The sequence below is a fragment of the Rattus rattus genome, chromosome 17, assembly GCF_011064425.1.
Source record: "Rattus rattus isolate New Zealand chromosome 17, Rrattus_CSIRO_v1, whole genome shotgun sequence".
NCBI classification, from domain to species: domain Eukaryota; kingdom Metazoa; phylum Chordata; class Mammalia; order Rodentia; family Muridae; genus Rattus; species Rattus rattus.
In genome coordinates, this window is record NC_046170.1 from 156,822 (window position 1) to 176,203 (window position 19,382).

At 41.0% G+C, this 19,382-nt stretch overlaps 1 protein-coding gene across 1 annotated transcript in view; it reads left to right on the forward strand.

Annotated features, from left to right (window-relative positions):
- The window catches only part of Large1 (LARGE xylosyl- and glucuronyltransferase 1), a 243,338-nt gene that overhangs the window by 45,659 nt on the left and 178,297 nt on the right, over positions 1 to 19,382 (forward strand). The window contains 1 exon segment of the mRNA XM_032887950.1: positions 17,337 to 17,508. Coding sequence (XP_032743841.1) covers positions 17,337 to 17,508 — 172 coding nt within the window.

A 19,382-nucleotide genomic window follows, 5' to 3' on the forward strand; every position in this document is an offset into this window, starting at 1 on the left:
TGTGCATACACTCAGCATTGATCCAAGCACAGTGTGTCCTATTCTGTAATTACAGATGTAGGAGCCTATTTCCAAGATGGCTCCCAATAAGCCGCTGTAACTAGTATCCACACCATTGCCGTGTCCTTTGCAACACTGTATCTGTGTGGCTGGAGAGAGAGTGAAGAAACATCACCATGCTGCTTCTCAGGCCTGCTCCTGGATGACATGCTGGCCTGCGTCTCCTCCCTTGAACTCTTCCCTCTGGGAAAGCCAGCTGCCATGTTGACACTTGTGGGGTAGCCCAGGTGCTGAGGAACAGAGTCTTCTATTAGTATCAGTGTGAGAGGTCTACATTGTCTGACAGGTTCATCAGGTGACAGGATCAGATCTTTTCACCCAAATCCAGACGCTGATAACTGGAGATTTCCACTGCCTTCTTCTGCACAGCCTTACAAAGTATCCACTTGGCGAACTATCAAAATCCTGACGTGGGAAAGCTGTGTGAGATGATAAACAACTGTTGCTGTGTGATCAGTGACTATAAGTGAATGTCTCTAGACCACTGATGTTGGCGTCTGGCCCTTCCACAGCACCACAGTCTCACTAGGCATCTCCAAAATGGTCCTGTACATGCGTGTGTAAAGGATCATGCGTGTGTGTCAACGGAGGGCAGTAGTCCACTTCGAAGGTCTTCCTCATCCACTTTCCGTGTTACTCTTTTGTGACAGTCTCTCACTGAATTTGGAGCTGACCGAGTCAGCTAGACTGTCCAGACATTGAGCCTTAGTGAATCTCCGCTTGCCTGATAGATGGGTGCCACCCTGCTGGGCCTTTCTACAAGGGTTCTAGGCAGTTGAACTTGGCCTCTTATGTTTATTATATGTATAGATCTTGAGACTAAGCCATTTCCCAAGCCTCCCAACGTTCCTTTATAATGGCAAAGGGAAATATCCAGAAATATAGATCGCTAAGTATGGGTCTTGACACTTCTGTTGCCCTTAATGTTGTTAGGAGCAAGAGAGGTCTCAGGACTTGCATGAAGCACCAGGATATTCATACTTTGGAGAGGGTGTACCATAAGCATTCCCGTCATCTTAACAACTGAAAGAAACTCACGGGCGTAAAGTTCTAAGCACTTCCCCCCAGAAACCAACTGATTAACTATCCATGGCTTGCCTCAACACCAGATACACTGCAGACCGTGTGTTCTTATGTTTTTAAAGTTCTTCTGTGGCCCATACCTTGAGGCACTCATTGTTCTGGGTGCCTTGGTTCCCCCTCCTCATTTGATACTTTTCTGAGCCTCATGCCACATGACTACCTCTTAGTTCTCCCTGCCTTATGAGTCAGGAGGTTGAGTCTAAGAAGTCAGATTTGTCAGAGCGGCTGTGGTAAGCACGAGATTGGGAATTCAGCTCAGAGACATCTCAAGCTGGTGCTCCCATCGTGAATCTTCCCAGCGTCCCTAGGAGCTGGAGAGGCTCCAATGACTACATGTCCTCCCTGCCTCCTCTGTCCCACACATGCAGAGAAGTTGCCAGAGCAACCGCCCACATCATGAATGACTTTTCCAACACTTCCAACTGCGGTGACTTTTAATTTTTAAAAAACTGTCAAGATGATTTTTTAAAAAATTATTTTTTTATCATACAAGATGACTGAACTGCAACCTCACCTCTCTCTTCTCTTCCCAGTCACATCCAGCACATCTCCCCAACTAGGCACAAACTCTCATGTCAGGGCATGTCAAGGCAACCCAGCGGGAAGAAAAGGGTCCCAAGAATAGACAAGAGAATCAGAGACATCCTCACCCCCTCATTAGGAGTCCAACAAAAACCACTAAATAAACAATCGTAGCATGTGTGCAGCAGATCCATCATGGACTCGTGCAGGTTCTCTGATTGCTTCTGCCATTGTCCTGAGCTCCTATGAGCCCTGCTTAGTGGGTTCTATGGGTGGAATTCTTGCGTCCTTGACCCCTATAACTCCTATAATCCTTCTGCCCCTCTTTTCATGGGGTTCCCTGAGTTCTGCCTAATGCTTGGTTGTATGTATCTGTATATCCTCCCATCAGCTGCTAGAGAAAGCCTCACTGGTCTATATACCCATCATTGACTTTCATTCTGCCTGCTTTCCTGCGGTATTTCATTCACTTCTTTCTTTCCTTTTTAATTTTTTTTCCGAGCCTTGTTTGAATCTATGCTATGTCTCTGAGCCATCCAGCTTCTGGATCCTGGCCATCCAGGCAGTATCAGGCATGGTCTTGCGCTTGTGGCTTGGGCATTAAGTTAGACCGGCCTTAGCTGTTCCCATAATCCGTGAGCCACCCTTGCCTCAGTGCATCTTGCAGGCAGGACAGGTTTTGTGTCCAGGGTTTTGTGGCTGGGTTGCACCACTGGGAGCCAAGCCTGGTTAAAGAAGGTGGTCACTACAGGCTTCCTATCCTCCATTGCCAGGAGTCCTTGATAGGTCGCCCTCATATGTTCCAGGAAGTTCCCACTGCAGTAGGTTTTCACAGTGCCTCCTAAATGCTCACCCATCTTCCTCCCTCCCAACCTCCCTCCCCAACCTGTGCCTCCCTGTTCTCATCTCCATCCTCCCCAGGCCACGCACAAAATCTATTTTCTCTTCCCACATAAATCTGCGGGTCCCACCTTTATCTGAATTCTCTGGGTCTGTGGATTGTGTTGTCTTTTTCTTAATAGCTGAATCCAGTTATAAGTGAGCACATATCATATTTGTGTTTGGGGGGTCTGGGTTGCTGGGTTAGGGTGAATTTTTTCTTGTTTCATCCACTTGCCTGTAAATTTCATGATGTCATTTTTTCTAATAACCAAGTAATACTCCATTGTGTAATTTTATCACATTTTCTTTATTCTTTGTTTGATGGTCAAGGTGATTTTTATGAGATGTATAAGAATCCTATTATTTTAAGGAGTAAATATGTTCATAATGATGGAGAAAAGGTTACAGATTATAATTACTCTTGGTCCCTAAGAAGAAATGAATAATTTTATTTTACAGATGAGAAAATTAAGGCCCAGTGAGATTTACAAGCCAGCAATGTCTAACTATAAAGCCTTGGTTCCTAATTGCCTTTTAAAAAATGGTTTCCTGGGGCAAACTGAATGGCTCAGTAGTTAAAAGCATTTGCTGCACCATCCTAATGACCTTAGATTGATTCCTGAGATACACACTGTATGAAGAGAGAAGAGATTCCCACAAGTTATCCATATTTCCTTTCTGGGGAGAGTGTTTCTGCCTTTGAAGTTCTTTGCTTTTAAGCAGGAAGACATAATTCTATCTTTCAGACTGGACTAGAAATACCAGGTATTGTAGTGTATGCTTGTGATCTAGGCAGAGGCAGAGGTAGAGGCCGAGTTCCTTAGGAGTTACTGGTCAGTTTGCCTAGCCTGATTGGTGAACTACAAGACAAGGAGAGACTTTGACTCAAAAGGCATGGAAAAGGTTCTTAAAGATGACTCCAGAGGTTGTCTTGTCCTTTGCTCTCCACGTCCACATACCCCCATGTACCTCTGCACACACATGTACACATGACCTGCTAGGGAATTAAGCTGTGTTTTGATGGAGAGAGACTTTTATTCTGACCCTTATAAGGAACCCAAAAATGTAGGAGGGCTGCAGTAAGAAGGGACGGGAAGGGTCTTAGCCAAGCTTTTATACACTATGGGTAAGTACAAGCAGATGGAGGGCTTTTCAGAGGGGCTCGATAAATTAACATGCTTCTTCCAAAGTGCCTAAAACCCAGTAAATGCCAGTGCATTTTCCCCTGTTGTCATTATTGCAGCTGTTAGGGACTACTGAGAATCAGCATGTCCTATGAGATGTGTGCATCCCTTTTTGCCCAAACCAGCCCACCCACCGCCCCCACCTGCCTCCGTATTGTCTATCAAAAGCTATAAACTTGGTGTCATGGCTGGCACATCACTATCCCTCATTTCTTAAACTGGAATTAATCACTTTTGGAGAGGAATGGAGCATTGAGTTCCAATGCTCACATCACTACACCAGTTAGGTTTTCTAGGTTACCTTTACAATGTTACTGAGAGTTCTGTACACTCAGGAGCTTCATGGAAACTTTGTTTAGTTGCCAATGAGTAACTTATTGTCAGAGCTTTAAAACTGTCAGTACCCTCCATTGTTAATATGAGAAGAGACTTGTAACCTCCGGACACTTCTGCCCCCTTCTGCATGTGCAGTAAATTGTAATCCTGGACACAGTTGCACTGTTGCTAGTTAAAGCCCTTCCACTGGTGCCCTTACTAGGCTATTCATTGCTACCTATGAATTACATGGACCCTTTGGCATATTAACCATGTGGAATGACTCTGGCAGGTACTCCTGTCTCCTTTGGATGTTTTGTGATGAGAGGTTGCATAAGGCAACCCCTTTCTCTAGCCAGTATGTTCTTCTTACTCTGGACGCCATGACTTCATGACCCTTATGGTATTAGAGCTTGTTACTGGGGGCGAGTAGGGGGAAGGAAATTAGTATTTGTGTGAATGCCCTAAGAGACTACCTTATAAAGCCACACAGGTGACCCTCACAACACACTCTCTACCCAGAATGTGCTGTTTATTTAGCACTCCACCTTAGAGTACTTACCTTTTCTTTCTTTTTTTTTTCTTGGATATTTTTTTATTTACATTTCAAATGTTACCCCTTTCCTCCACTCAACCACCAACTCCTTTCCACCCCCCAACCCTAACATACCCCTACACTGAGGGTCTAGCCTTTGCAGGACCAAGGGCTTCTCCCTTTGGTGCCCAAAAAGGACATCCTCTACTACATATGCAGGTAGAGACAAGGGTCTGTCCATGTGTAGTCATTGGATGGTGGTTTAGTTCCTGGGAGGTCTGGTTGGTTGATATTGTTGTTCTTACGGGGTTGTAAACCCCTTCAACTCCTTCAGTCCTCTCTCTAACTATTCCAATGGGGACCTTGTTCTCAGTTCAATGATTGGCTGCAAGCATTCCCCTCTGTATTTGTCATGCTCTGTCAGAGCCTCTCAGGAGACAGCTATATCAGACTCCTTTCAGTAAGCACGTCTTGACATCAGCAATATTATCTGGATTTGGTGGCTGTGTGTGTGTGTGTGTGTGTGTAAATATATATATATATATATATATATATATATACATATATATACATATATATATACATACATACATACATATATATACATATATACATATATATATATATATATATATATATATATGTTGAATCCCCAAATGGGGCAGGCTCTAAATGGCCATCCCTTCAGTCTCTGCTTCATACTTTGTCTCCATATCTCCTCCTATGAATATTTTTGTTTTCCTTTCTAAGGACTAGTGCATGTGCACTTTGGTCATCCTTCTTTTTGAGCTTAATGCGGTTTGTGGATTATATCATTGGGTAATCTGAGCTTTTGGGCTAATATCCACTTATCAGTAAGTGCATACCATTGTATTTTTTGTGATTGTACCTCACTCAGGATGATATTTTCTATTCCATCCATTTGCCTATAATATATATTGTTTTTATATATATATTCCATTGTATAGATGTACCATATTTTCTGTATCAATTTCTTTATTGATGGACATCTGGGTTCTTTCCAGCTTCGGGCTGTTATAAATAAGGCTGCTATGAACATAGTAGAGCATGTGTCCTTTTACTATGTTGGAGCATCTTTTAGGTATATGCCCAGGCGTGGTATAGCTGGGTCTTCAGGTAATGCTATGTCCACTTTTCTGAGGAACCTCCAGACTGATTTCCAGAGTGGTTGTACCAGCTTGCAATCCCACTAACTATGGAGGAGAGTTCCTCTTTCAACACATCCTTGCCAGCATTTGTTGTCACCTGAGGGTTTTTTTTGTTGTTTTTGTTTTTTTGTTTGTTTGTTTGTTTTTTTAATCTTAGCCGCTCTGACTGGTATGAGGTGGAATCTCAGGGTTGTTTTGATTTGCATTTCCCTTATGACTACAGATGTTGAACATTTCTTTAGGTGTTTCTCAGCCATTCAATGTTCCTCAGCTAAGAATTCTTTGTTTAGCTATGTACCCCATTTTTTAATAAGACTGATTCTTTGGAGTGTAACTTCTTAAATTCTATACATTGGATATTAGCCCTCTTTCAGATGTAGGATTGGTAAAGATCTTTTCTCAATCTGTTGGATACTGGTTTGTCTTAATGACAGCATCCTTTGCCTTACGGAAGCTTTGCAATTTTATGAGGTCCTATTTGTCAATTCCTAATCTTAGGGCATAAACCATTGGTGTTTTATTCAGGGAATTTTCCCCAGTGCCTATGTGATCAAGGCTCTTTCCCACTTTTTCTTCTGTTAGTTTAAGTATATCTGGTTTTATGTGGAGGTCCTTGATCCACTTAGACTTAAGCTTTGTACAGGATGATAAGAATGGATCGATTTGCATTCTTCTTCATGCTGACCTCCAGTTGAACCAGCACCATTTGTTGTAAATGCTGTCTTTTTTCCAATGCATTTAGATCCTTTGTCAAAGATCAAGTGACCGTACATGTGTGGGTTCATTTCTGGGTCTTCAGTTCTATTCCACTGATCTACCTGCCTGTCTCTGTACCAATACCATACAGTTTTTATCACTATTGCTCTGTAACACTGCTTTAGGTCAGAGATGGTGATTCCTGCAGAAGTTCTTTTATTGTTGAGAATAGTTTTTGCAATCCAAGTTTTTTTTGTTATTCCAAATGAATTTTAAATTGTTCTTTCTCACTCTATGAAGAATTGAGTTGGAATTTTGATGGGGATTGCATGGAATCTGTAGATTGCTTTTGGCAAGATGGCCATTTTTACAGTATTAATCCTGCCAATCCATGAGCATGGGAGGTCTTTCCATCTTCTGAGATCTTCAATTACTTTCATCAGAGACTTGAAGTTTATGTCATATAGATCTTTCACTTACTTGGTTATAGGCACACCAAGGTATTTTATATTATTTGGGACTATTGTGAAGGGTGTAATTTCCCTAATTTCTTTCTCCGCCTGTTTATCCTTTGATTAGAGGAAGGCTATTGATTTGTTTGAGTTAATTTTATACCCCGCCACTTTGGTGAAGTTGTTTATTAAGGTTAGTAGTTCTCTGGTGAAACTTTTAGGGTCAGGAAATAGTGATATTTTTTTGACTTCTTCCTTTCCCCATTTGTATCCTTTTGAATTCCTTTTTGTTGTCTGAGTGCTGTGGCTAGGACTTCAAGTACTATATTCAGTAAGTAGGGAGAGAGTGGGCAGCCTTCTGTAGTCCCTGATTTTAGTGGGATTGCTTCAAGTTTCTCACCATTTAGTTTAATGTTAGCTCCTGGTTTGCTGTACATTGCTTTCCCTATGTTTAAGTATGAGCCTGGAATTCCTGATCTTTCCAATACTTTTAACCTGAAGGGGTGTTTAATTTTGTCAAATGCTTTCTCAGCATCTAATGAGATGGTCATGTAGTTTGTTTACTTTGAGTTTGTTATATAGTGGATTCCCTCGATGGATTTCTGTATATTGAATTATCCCTGCATTCCTGGGATGAAGCCTACTCAATGATGTCGGATGATTGTTTTGGTATGTTCTTAGATTTGGTTTGCCAGAATTTTATTGAGTATTTTTGCATCAATATTCATATGGGAAATTGTTCTGAAGTTCTCTTTCTGTGTTGGATCTTTTCGTGGTTTAGGTATAAGCATAATTGTAGCCTCATAGAAAAATTGAGTGTTCCTTCTGTTTCTATTTTGTGAATAATTTGGACAGTATTGGTATTGAGGCATCTGGAAGGTCTGATAGATTCTGCACTAGACCCATCTGGGCCTGGGCTTTGTTTTCGTTGGGAGACTTTTAATAATTGCTTCTATGTATTTAGGAGTTATGGGGTTGTTTAGATGATTTATCTGAACCTGATTTAGCTTTGGTGCCTGTTATTTGTCTAGAATATTATCCATTTCCTCCAGATTTTCAAGTTTTGTTGAAATAGGCTTTTGTGGTAAGATCTGATGTTTTTTTTTTTTAATTTCCTCAGATTCTGGTGTTATTTCTGATTTTGTTAATTTGGATACACTCTTTGTGCCCTCTGGTTTGTGTGGCTAAGGGTTTATCTATCTTGTGGATTTTTCTCAATGAACCAGCTACTGGTTTTGTTGATTCTCTGTATAGTTTTTTTTTTTTTTTTTCTTACTTGGTTGATTTCAGCCCTGAGTTTGATTATTTCCTGCCATCTATTCCTTTTGGGTGTATTTGCTTCTTTTTGTTTTAGAGCTTTTAGGTGTACTGTGAGCTCCTAGTGTATGTTCTCTCCAGTTTCTTCTGAGAGGCAGTCAGAGCTATGAATGTCTTTCTTAACACTGCTTTCATTATGTCCCATAAGTTTGGGTATGCTATGCCTTCATTTTCATTAAATTCTAAAAAGACTTTAATTTCTTTCTTTATCTCTTGCTTGACCAAGTTAGTGAGTAGAGTGTTGCTCAACTCCCATGTATACGTGGTCTTTCCATCACTTTAGTTGTTATTGAAGACCAACTTTAGTCTGTGGTGATCTGATAGGATGAATGGAATCATTTCAAATTTTCTGTATCTGTTGAAGCCTATTTTTGTGACCGATTATATGGTCAGTTTTGGAGAAGGTACCATGAGGTGCTGAGAAGAGGGTATATTCTTCTGTTTTAGGATGAAATTTTCTATAGATACCTGTGAAACCCATTTGTTCTACAATTTCTTTTAGTTTTTCTGTGTCTCTGTGTAGTTTCTGTTTCCATGATCTGTACATTGCTGAGTGGGGTGTTGAAGATTTCCACTATTATTGTGCAATGTGTGCTTTGACCTTTAGTAAGGTTTCTTTTACAAATGTAGGTACCCAGGCATTTCGAACATAGACATTCAAGATTAAGAGTGCATGTTGGTGGTTTTTTGCTTTTGTTTTTGTTTTTGTTTTTGTTTTTTTTTTATGAATATGAAGTGTTCTTCCTTATCTTTTTTGATAACTTTTGGTTGAAAGTTGATTTTATTCAACGTTATAATGTCTACTCCAGCTTGTTTCTTATGACTATTTGCTTGGAAAATTGTTTTCCAGCCTTTTACTCTAAGGTAGTGTCTGTCTTTGTCACTAAGGTGTGTTTCCTGCATGCAGCAAAATGCTGGGTCCTCTTTACCTATCCAGTCTGTTATTCTATGTCTTTTTATTGGGGAATTGAGTCCATTGATGTTAAGAGATATTAAGGAATAGTGGTTGTTGTTCCATGTTATTTTTGTTGTTAGAAGTGGAATTATGTTTGTGTGATACCTTCTTTTGCGTTTGTTGCAAGAAGATGAGTAGGGCTCGATTTGTGGAAATATATTGTTTAAATTTGTTTTTTTCGTGGAATATTTTGGTTTCTCCATCTATTTTAGTTGGGAGTTTTGCTGGATATAGTGGCCTGGGCTGGCATTTGTGCTCTCTTAGGGTCTGTATGACATTTGACCAGGATCTTCTGGCTTTCTTAGTCTCTGGTGATAATTCTCGTGTAGTTCTGATATGTCTGCATGTATATGTTACTTGACCTTTTTCCCTTACTGCCTTCAATATTCTTTCTTAGTTTTGTGCATTTCGTGTTTTGACTATTATGTAATGGGAGGAATTTCTTTTTTCGTCCAATCTATTTGGAGTTCTGTAGGCTTCTTGTATGTGTATGGACATTTCTTTCTTTAGGTTAGGGAAGTTTTCTTCTATAATTTTGTTGAAGATATTTACTGGTCATTTAAGTTAGGAGTCTTCACTCTTTTTTATATCTATTAATCTTAGGTTTGACCTTCTCATTGTGTCCTGGATTTCCTGGATGTTTTGGGTTAGGTGCTTTTTGCATTTTACATTTTCTTTGATGGTTGTGTCTATGTTTTCTATGGTGTCTTCTGCCCCTGAGATTCTCTGTTCTATCTCTTGTATTCTGTTGGTGATGCTTTCGTCTGTGACCCTTGACCTCTTTTCTATCTCCAGTGTTGTCTCCCTTTGTGATTTCTTTATTGTTTTTATTTCCATTTTCAGATCCTGGATTGTTTTGTTCAATTCCTCCACCTGTTTGGTTGTGTTTTCCTGTAACCCTTTAAGGAATTTTTATGTTTCCTTTATAAGGGCTTCTACTTGTGTACCTGTGGTGTCCTGTATTTTGTTAAGGGAGTTATTCATGTCCTTCTTAAAATCCTCTACCATTATCATGAGATGTGATTTTAAATCCAAATCTTGCTTTTCCTGTGCATTGGTATATCCAGTATTTGCTTTGGTGGGAGAGCTGGGCTCTGATGATACCAAGTAGTCTTGGTTTCTGTTGCCTCGGTTCCTGTGCTTGCCTCTCATCATCAGGTTGTGTCTGGTGTTAGCTGGTCTTCCTGTCTCTGACAGTGCCTTGACCCTCCTGTAAGCCTGTATGTCAACATTCCTGCAGACCCACTGTCTCCCAGCAGGTTCTAGGTACAGAGAACACTGTGGAACCAGGTCAGCCCTGGCTGCGGGCAGAAACTGGAAGGGTCCCGTACCAGCCTGCTCCTGGGTTCCTGTGTCCTGAGGGCTCCAGTCAGGTCCCTTGGAACAGAAATGGTGGTCTTACCTATGCTCTCAGGTATTTCAATGCTCCTGGCGACTGGCTTTCAGCTCGGGGCTCAGGCAGAGACTGGAAGGATCCTGCCCCTGACTGCTCATAGGTTCCTCTGTCCAGAGGGCTCTTAAGTGGTTTCCTCTTGGGCCAGGACTATGAGCAGAAGTGGTGGTCTCCCCTGAGCTCTCAAGGTTGTCCACACTTCTGAGAGTCCAGCTTCTCTCCTCCACAGGATTTGCATAGAGAGAGCTGTGGAACCTGTTTCAAGGCCTTACCTTTTCTATCAGGTTCCAGGTTGTGATGTTTTGTTTGTTTGTTTGTTTTTAAACTTTTCCCATAGGCAAACTACACACACATCTTTTATTTTACATCAGTGATAAATATCATCTCCCCTCCTAACTTTCATTTGTAACCACCTCTTTAATGCCATATATCAAGTATTTCCATGATTTGTTTGAGCTCTAAAATCTCAATCAGTTGAGCTTTGACACTGCTGATGTTGACATACTGGGAACAGGAAAGTATCTTTTATGGACTTCCAGCTTGACCAGCAAATTTTGCTTTCCCATTGACAATGTTTGATATCAACACTTAAGAGCTCTGATTAAGTCAATGTTAACAGCTTCCATTGTGCTGATAAGTTAAGGCTCTTAGAGGTAAACTGACTTCCTAGACCTCAGGCAGCTTGGTGAAAATGTTAACAAGTTCTATGCTCAAATTTTTGTTTCAACAAGCCATATTTCTCTCATTAGATCGAATGACCATGGGCTTTTGCAAGCATTGACATCTCTGATCTAAGTGAAAGGCAATGTTGAAGGTAAAGTTTGAGGCCAGACATAGGCAAAACTAAGGATCTGCACATTCACCAAACTATTCTTGAACACCAACCATGAGGGATATTACCACAGTGAAAAAGAACATTTTTCCAACCTCCAAGTGTTTCTGTCAAATCCAAAAGACAGAGATGGAAAATTAAACAGAGTGTGTTAGTGTAGTGTGATTGAGAGAGTGAGATAGCTCACTTCAAGAACTCCAGCCTTACCTGAAGCATAGAGGAGATGCCTCCTAGATGACCGTGGCATTCAAGGAAGAAGTATAAAGAAAGGTAAGATGGGGAGAGCAGTAGAAATTAATGTGTGTTCTGGGAAGATGAGCCAATTATAATAAATGTATCTGCTATGCCTACCTTACCCTCTTTCTCCTAAAGATTCCTTCGTTTTCTAGCTTTCCTGTGGTTTTCTTTCTAAATACAAACTCATTCACATGCCTCCTTTACCGCCAATTGAACGCTCAGATTTAATTGATTATGAATTAAGTTGGGCACTTAGGCGACATTCAGGCCTGGGCTCATGTGGAGATTAATTTATTCCTGTAGCCTCACAGTTCTGTGATGCATCCAAGTGACTCACATCTATGTTAAAAATAAAACTGAGAGTCAGGGCAATCTAATTAGATGGCTTAACCCAGCACCATGGCTCTCAGTCTTCACCGAGCTCTCCTGCTTTGATAGTTACCAAAATAGATGGATAAGTTAATCAAAGGTCTGATTAAATAGCACAGCTATGCAGCATGAAGTTCTGATTGCCAGGTTTCAGTGCAGGCAGACTCTCTGGGGAGGGAAGAAATGCAGCTGGGTTCCAAAGGCCAGGGTTTACATGAGGAAGAGTTTTATAAAGCCCATCGGAGGGAATTGCTTGCTGAGGTCTCTAATCTTAATGTGATAGCTGTCTGGAAAGCTAATTCCAGATAGGGAAATAAGAGGTAGATTGGGGGAAACAAAAAATAAACTAGAACCTTCCTCTAGCAGATTCTTGGTATAGGTGCGAGTGTGAGGGTGCATGCATTTGGAATCCAGAAAGTGATGTGAGGTGGCTTCCTCCATTGTTCTCCACTTTATTTTTGAGGTCTCTCTGAACCTAGAACTCATCAATTCAGTTAGGCTGGTCAGTGAGGTCCAGGGAATCATTCATCTCTGTTCCTCCATTTTCCCAGCACTGGGGTTACTGTTGTATTCATGCCTAGCTATGTGGGGTATAAAGATCCAAACTGAGGTACTCCTGATTGCTCAGCAAACACTTTACTCACTGAGTGATCGTCTCAGCCCCTCCCACAACAGATTCTAATAGCTGGTTTATATCATACTTGTGTCTGGTGTAGTTGGAGGTATTGGATGGTCACTGTCATGTACTGCTCCCTATTCACCTGACCCAAGCTTGCCTTTTTCCTCTATCATCTCTAAGGTATTCTACTGACCAGTATTTAATTTCTGTCCACTATTAACACTATGGCTATGCTAATACTGGTAGGCATATATGTCCATCATCCTTTCCCTTCTCCTTGTCCCCATAAGCTCTTCATTAGGTGCCCACTGGTTTGCCCTGAGTGATGCCTATTAGGTGCTGGGAGGACTAGAGGATGGAAAGAATGTGATGTGTGTTCAGATCCAGTCTTGTGATTTGCCACACGTATGATGTTCCCCTCAATTGGAGGTTACTTCTAGATCGAAGCAGCCTAACACTGTGTGGCTATCTTTTCTGAATGGTAACAACTGCTGGCCTGGCACTGCATATTGCAAGGTGAGAACATTCTTACCTTCCTTGACCTTCACTGAGTAACAATGACTGCCTTTAATTCTGCAAACATTGCAAAATTAGTCCTTTTGAAAGTAACCTTTTCTTCCCAAGTTCATAGTTTGAGTGCGATGTCTGTTTCTACCCATGAAGTGAATTTTTAGAAGGAAGTATATTTTCTCAATAGAAGAAGGTCAGAGAAGCCAGGAATGGCAATTAAATGATGATAATGGATCTTGAATGCAGGTGCAGCCAATGCTAACAGACCAAGGGTTTATGTTGTTATATATGACAGGCTTCCTGCCCCTTAACGCAGTATGAGTGGAGAGACATGAAATTGGGGAGTTCATTCAGTTGCCAAATTGCTTGCCCTGTGAGCAGTTGGGCATGTGGCAGTTGCTCAGAAACTACAACTGAAAACCCAGACACCTTGGTGCTTCTTTGAAATTTCAGTGCTGGGTGAGATGGAGGGGGTATAGATCCCTGAGCTTCACTAAAAACCAGCCTCGCCTAATTGGAAAAAATCAAGGTTGTGATAATCCCTGCTTCAACAACAAGGTAAACAGTGCCTGGAAGAATTATACCTGAGGTCGAGCTCCGGCTCCCACAAGGTGAATGCGTGTGAACTCCCTCCTACATATGTGCATATTCATGAAGAATAGCTTGGTGAGTACTTGTTCTGAGGGGACTGAATCAGAAAGAGGATGGAAATTCGTAATTGCCGTGCGTCCTCTGTGTGTCAGAAACTAATTGGAGCTCCCTGTTTATTTTGGTGCCGGTCATCAAACCCAGGGCCTTCTGTATGCTTGACAAGTACCCTAGCAGTGTGAGTCACCCTCTATCTCCCTTAATTTTTACATGAATCTGGGACCATCTCCATTTTACCGAGAAGGGATCATAGGCTTCGATTAAATAGCTTCTGTTTGTGGAATCCAGGCTTGAATTCCTGTGTTGTTGGTTTTCTTTCTCTCTTCCGTCCCGCCCGAGTAAAAGACGACATATTATAAACACGGAGGCTGGTCTTCCTCGTGAAATGGGCACATGTTGTTGAGTTCTGGGAGTCTTCTTTTTTCATGGCCGTGGCTCTTGTGTTTTAAGCAGAGGGCAAGGCAAACCTAAGAACCAAGAATATCAAGACTGATGTTTTCATATGCTCTACAAACATTAAGGAATTATAGACAGAGTGGGTTTGAGAGATACAGTAAGTCCTAGGAGCTCCCACATGAGTGGTTTCTTATCCTTCTCCTTGGGCACCCTTTACCCTCCTAATACCATATGCAGAATCCCTATGCTGGCATTGCTTTGTGTCCTTCCCAAACCAAGCTGCCTGCCTTCCTTTGCTGATGAGTATACGGACACTTCCAGCTGTCCATTTAATTTTATTGCACTGCGGTGAAATTTCTGTGGAAACACATTCCTACTATTAGATTTAAAATTTATTATTTTTTCAAATTACAATATAGTTATATAATTTCTCTTCCCTTTCATTCCTCCAACACCTTTCATATATAGCCCCTTGGTCTTTCTCAAATCCATAGCCTCTTTTAATTAGTATTACATATGTATGTGTACATATACATATTTGTACATATACATGCATATATGTATATGCAAATATGTGTTTGTACATTTCTATAACACCATATATATACGTATATATACATATATATATATACATACATACACACACACAAATACATATCACACATATACCTGTTCAGTCTGTATAATGTTGCTTATGCATATATGATTTCAGGACTGACTATTAGTCACTTGGTGTGGTGGTGTGTGTGTGTTTTTCACTGTTTTCAGACTTTCTTAGATGCCTGTAGCTCTCTGTCTAACGTCGGGTGCCCATAGCATTTCCCCCTTCCGTGTTGGCATTTCTATTCGTGTTGTTTTTGATGTATTCTTTAGACAGCCATGTCATGGAGACTTCATGGTGTGGCTTCCCTGACACTCATAGATGCAATGTCACTGTAGCCTTCCCGGTCCGTTAGCGCTTACAGTCTTTCCACTACCATTCCACAATGTACCCTGAGGTTTAGGTGCAGAAGTTGTGTTGTAGTTGAATCAGTTGGTGATGGGTGCCGTAAAAAATAATTTTCTCTGTAGTTTGAAAAGTCCTGGTTTTCGGTAATGGTCTCCCTCTGTTCGAAGAGTGAGAGCTACACTTATCTGTGAGTATACGGATGAATATTTAGAATGCAGTTAGGAATTTTGCGAGTTTAGTAGAGTAGTTTAGGTGCTCTCCAGGAACCATGGCCTCACTAACCAGGTATTTAGTTAGTTTTCCAATATCAGGTACAATTTCCTCCTCGTTGCGTGAGCCTTAAGTCTCGAATAGTGAGTTATTTGTTGTCACCAAGATATTCATGCCACAATTACACTCTTAGTCATACAAAATTGCTGATAGTTTTTGTCCTTCATAGGCGTCGTCACTCTAGGCTCCTTCACCTCTTTGGTAGCTTGAGTTAATTAAGACTGGACCTATGGGAATAAGCTTTCAGGTTAGATCTAGCTCAGATACTCCAGGTTCTATATCTTTAGCAATACACACTTACTGTCTATCGCTGGGGAGCAATCAAGAACAAGAAAAGTAGCCTGTATGTAATGTTTTGGGAGTTTCTTGAACTTTTTGGTCAGAGAGCACAAATGGGATCTCCTCATACTTGGTGTTGGGGTTTTTGTTAGCCTATGGCTATTGGAGGAAGCATTATCAGCCCAGAAAAAAAAATTTGCATTTAAACTACATACATGTATGTATGTTCTCCTTCCCCTTTTGCACGGATCTCCCTAATGTAAATCCTTCTTTCTATTTTTTTCCCATTTCCTCCTTAAAATCCATTGCACCTTGCCATTCCTCTCTCACTCTCTCTTTACACCCTGGTCTCTTTTTCCGTTTCTGGGTTCTGCTGTTGTTCCAGGTTATACAGTCACCTCTGAGGACTTGTAGGAGCTTCAGATGTCAAAGAGCATTGTGACGTTTGTTTACAGGGTTTGGGCTACTAATTTACTATATATTTTTCTAGTTCCATTCATTTACCTTCAAATGTTGTAATTTTTCTTTATAGCTGAATGTGGATATGTGCGCTATACTTCCATTAGCCATCTGTTAGTCAACAGATCTTTAGATTGCTTCAATCTTCTAGCTATTGTGAGTAGCATTGAGACGGGTCTCTCACTTGGTAGCCCAGACAGGACTTTGTCCATTAGTGGTCTTCAAGCCTCTGCCTCCCAGGTTCTATGATTATATGTGAGAGCCACCTATGCTCAACTCTTAAGACCAGTGTGTTCTAAACTGACTTAGAAGGACAAAGGAGATGAATATTGTTTGGATTTCTAAGGTCCTGGCTCCATTCTCATTGTATTGTATTGTATTGAAGTTGTATTGTAATTGTTAATGTGTTGAAAGTACAATGTGGACCATGGGTCACATGAAGACCCCCTCCACAAAATGTTCTTTGCTTTTTCTCTCACAATGGTCATCACAAATGACCTGTGCAGATGAGAACTTTATCAAAGCTGTGTCTAATTTTCAGGCCAGCACTATGGCTACAAGTACCATGAAAATTTGTACCTTGCAGCTAATGCTATACAACGTTGGTCGTGCCCTTTCTGTCATGTGAGCCCAGCAACCCTGAGATAATTGACATAGGTCTATCTTCCATTGACCAACATTATACAGATTCTGACCATGTCCTCCTATTCAGTAAGGAGGCATTCATACCAATTTAGTCTGTTATAATATTAAAATAGAGAAAAGCATAAACAAGAAAAATACATTGAGGTATCCTTAGTGGCACATAAGTTTCATGAATTGAAGAAATACCATGAGGTGCTGAGCTGTTTTCTTTCTCCTTTTTTCCACATATTTATTTTCTTCAGTGGGTTCATGTAACTTTGCTAATAGTAATAAAGCCAGTCTTTAAGATTTCAGCATAGAATTTGTACTTAATTGTTTCACAACCAATATTTTAGGCCTCCCTTCATTTAAATGCACTTTTATTCCCAGAAAAACCTGATATGTTGGAACTAAATGAACAGATCTTTAACGAGCGTTCATTGATTTATTTAACAAATTTTTATTGGATCGTATTCTGTCTCACCACAGTTTATAATAAAAGCAAAGAACCCATTTGCTAACTTTTCCCCCCTTTTCTTCTTTTACAAACTCACTCTCCTTCTCCGTTCTGTCCTGTCTAGTCTGAAGTGTCCTGGATTCCCAACAAACATTACTCTGGGATTTATGGCCTGATGAAGCTGGTACTGACCAAGACCCTACCTGCCAACCTGGAGAGAGTCATTGTCCTAGACACCGACATTACCTTTGCAACAGACATCGCAGAGCTCTGGGCTGTGTTCCATAAGTTCAAAGGTAGGAACTAGCAAACCAACCGTGCTGGTGTTTACAATTTTATTTTATTTATTACCAGTCTGTGTGTGTGTGTGTGTGTGTGTGTGTGTGTGTGTGTGTGTGTGTGTGTGTGTGTGTGGTGTGTGTGTGTGTGCACACCTGTGCCTGTGTCTATGTCTGTCTGTCTGAGTGTCTTTGTATATCGATGTGACTTCATGTTTTCACAGATGCATGTGCCGTAGAGTACATGTGGATCTAAGTACAAATTTTGGCAGTCAGTTCTCTCCTTCCACTTTGAATGGCAGAGGTTAAACTCAGGTGGCCAAGCTTTCAGGCCAAGCACTTTAATTCCCTGAGCCATCACCTCAGTCAGTGTTTTTATTTTTAATGTAGAACCTTGCATGTCCCAGGCAAGCATTCGGCCAGTTAGCTGTACCCCACCCAGCGTTTTACATCTGAGGAAGGATGTGAGTTTATGGAGAATATTAATAAGAAAGCACAAGTGTGGAAGTCAACTCTATTATAATTTCAGAAAAGTAAGAGTAAAACTGAAAGTTCTATTTCTTTAGTGATTGAAGATTGGATGCATGTTCATAGGACAGCCCATTTTAGGTGACTGCATAGTCAGTAAATAATCAGCTATGGTTTTTTATGCACATGATAAAGTGTTGATAAATATTTGTGTGTATATTTTGAAACTTATTTTTCCTGTTATTAAAACTAGATTTTCTTTTGATATAATATATTCTGACTACAGTTTCTCCTCCCTCTGTTCCTATCAATTTTTTCCACCTGCTCTTCTCTCTGGGTCCACCTCCTTTCTGTGTCTATTAAAAAGCAGGCTTGTGAACGGGATTCTTGGGGGGATGGCGGTAGGGGTGGGGGGAGGGGAACACCCATGGAGAAGGGGAAGGGGAGGGTTAGGGGGATGTTGGCCTGGAAACCGGGAAAGGGAATAACATTTGAAATGTAAATAAGAGATACCCAATTTAATAAAGATGGAGGGGAAAAGCAGGCTTGTAAAGATAATAAAATAAAAATAATACAGTAAGATAAAAAAAACTAACACATTATAATAGGATGATACAAACATATAGAAAGCAAAGAACAAAAATAGGTGCACACACACACATACACACACAAATATAGCTGCAGAAACCCATTTGTTTACATACTCAGTAATTTCATAAAAACACAAAAGTGAATTCCACAATAATAAATAAAAGAATATAAAAACATAAACCAATAAAGGAAAGCCCTGATGTCAGGCTGCTTGTCTGCCTTGCTGTTGGGGGTGTTACTGCTACTCAGAGGATGCAGAATGCAGTCCATGATAGGGGTCTCAAGGTGTCTTTTCCTGAGGAACCAGAAGGGTTACATCCCCAGGATCTCTGATGTGGCCAGAATGAAAGGTTCTGTGGGACTCTGGTCTGACCAGAATGGCCAAAGTGTTCCAGCTTCCTTGCAGGGCATGTCGCTGTGGTTTTTCCCACTACCTTGCATAGCCAATGCCAGTGGCAGCAGTGGTAGTGGCCAGCAGCAAGTGGCAGAGAACCACAGCTTGGGGGAGCTGCTAGGCAAGCAGGCAGCAGCAACAGGCAGCTAGGAGCCAAAGTCAGACCTACCAAGCAGGAAGTGGCTGCAGTCAAGCAGTGGCACCCAGCTTGTTTGGTTGGATCAAGGTACAACAATGAATGCTTCGGGAAAGAAAGCTCTTCCTCAGAGTATTACAGCTCAGTAAAACAGCCATTCTCAGTTGATTCTTGGTGAAATAACTCATGTGCTTCATTCTATGTTGATAGGGACCTTATAAACATTTCGAGGGTAGGGTGGGCCCCAGGGGGAAATGCTTTCCAGTGGCTCAGTCTGTGATGTTAGGGATGCGTTAATTTGAT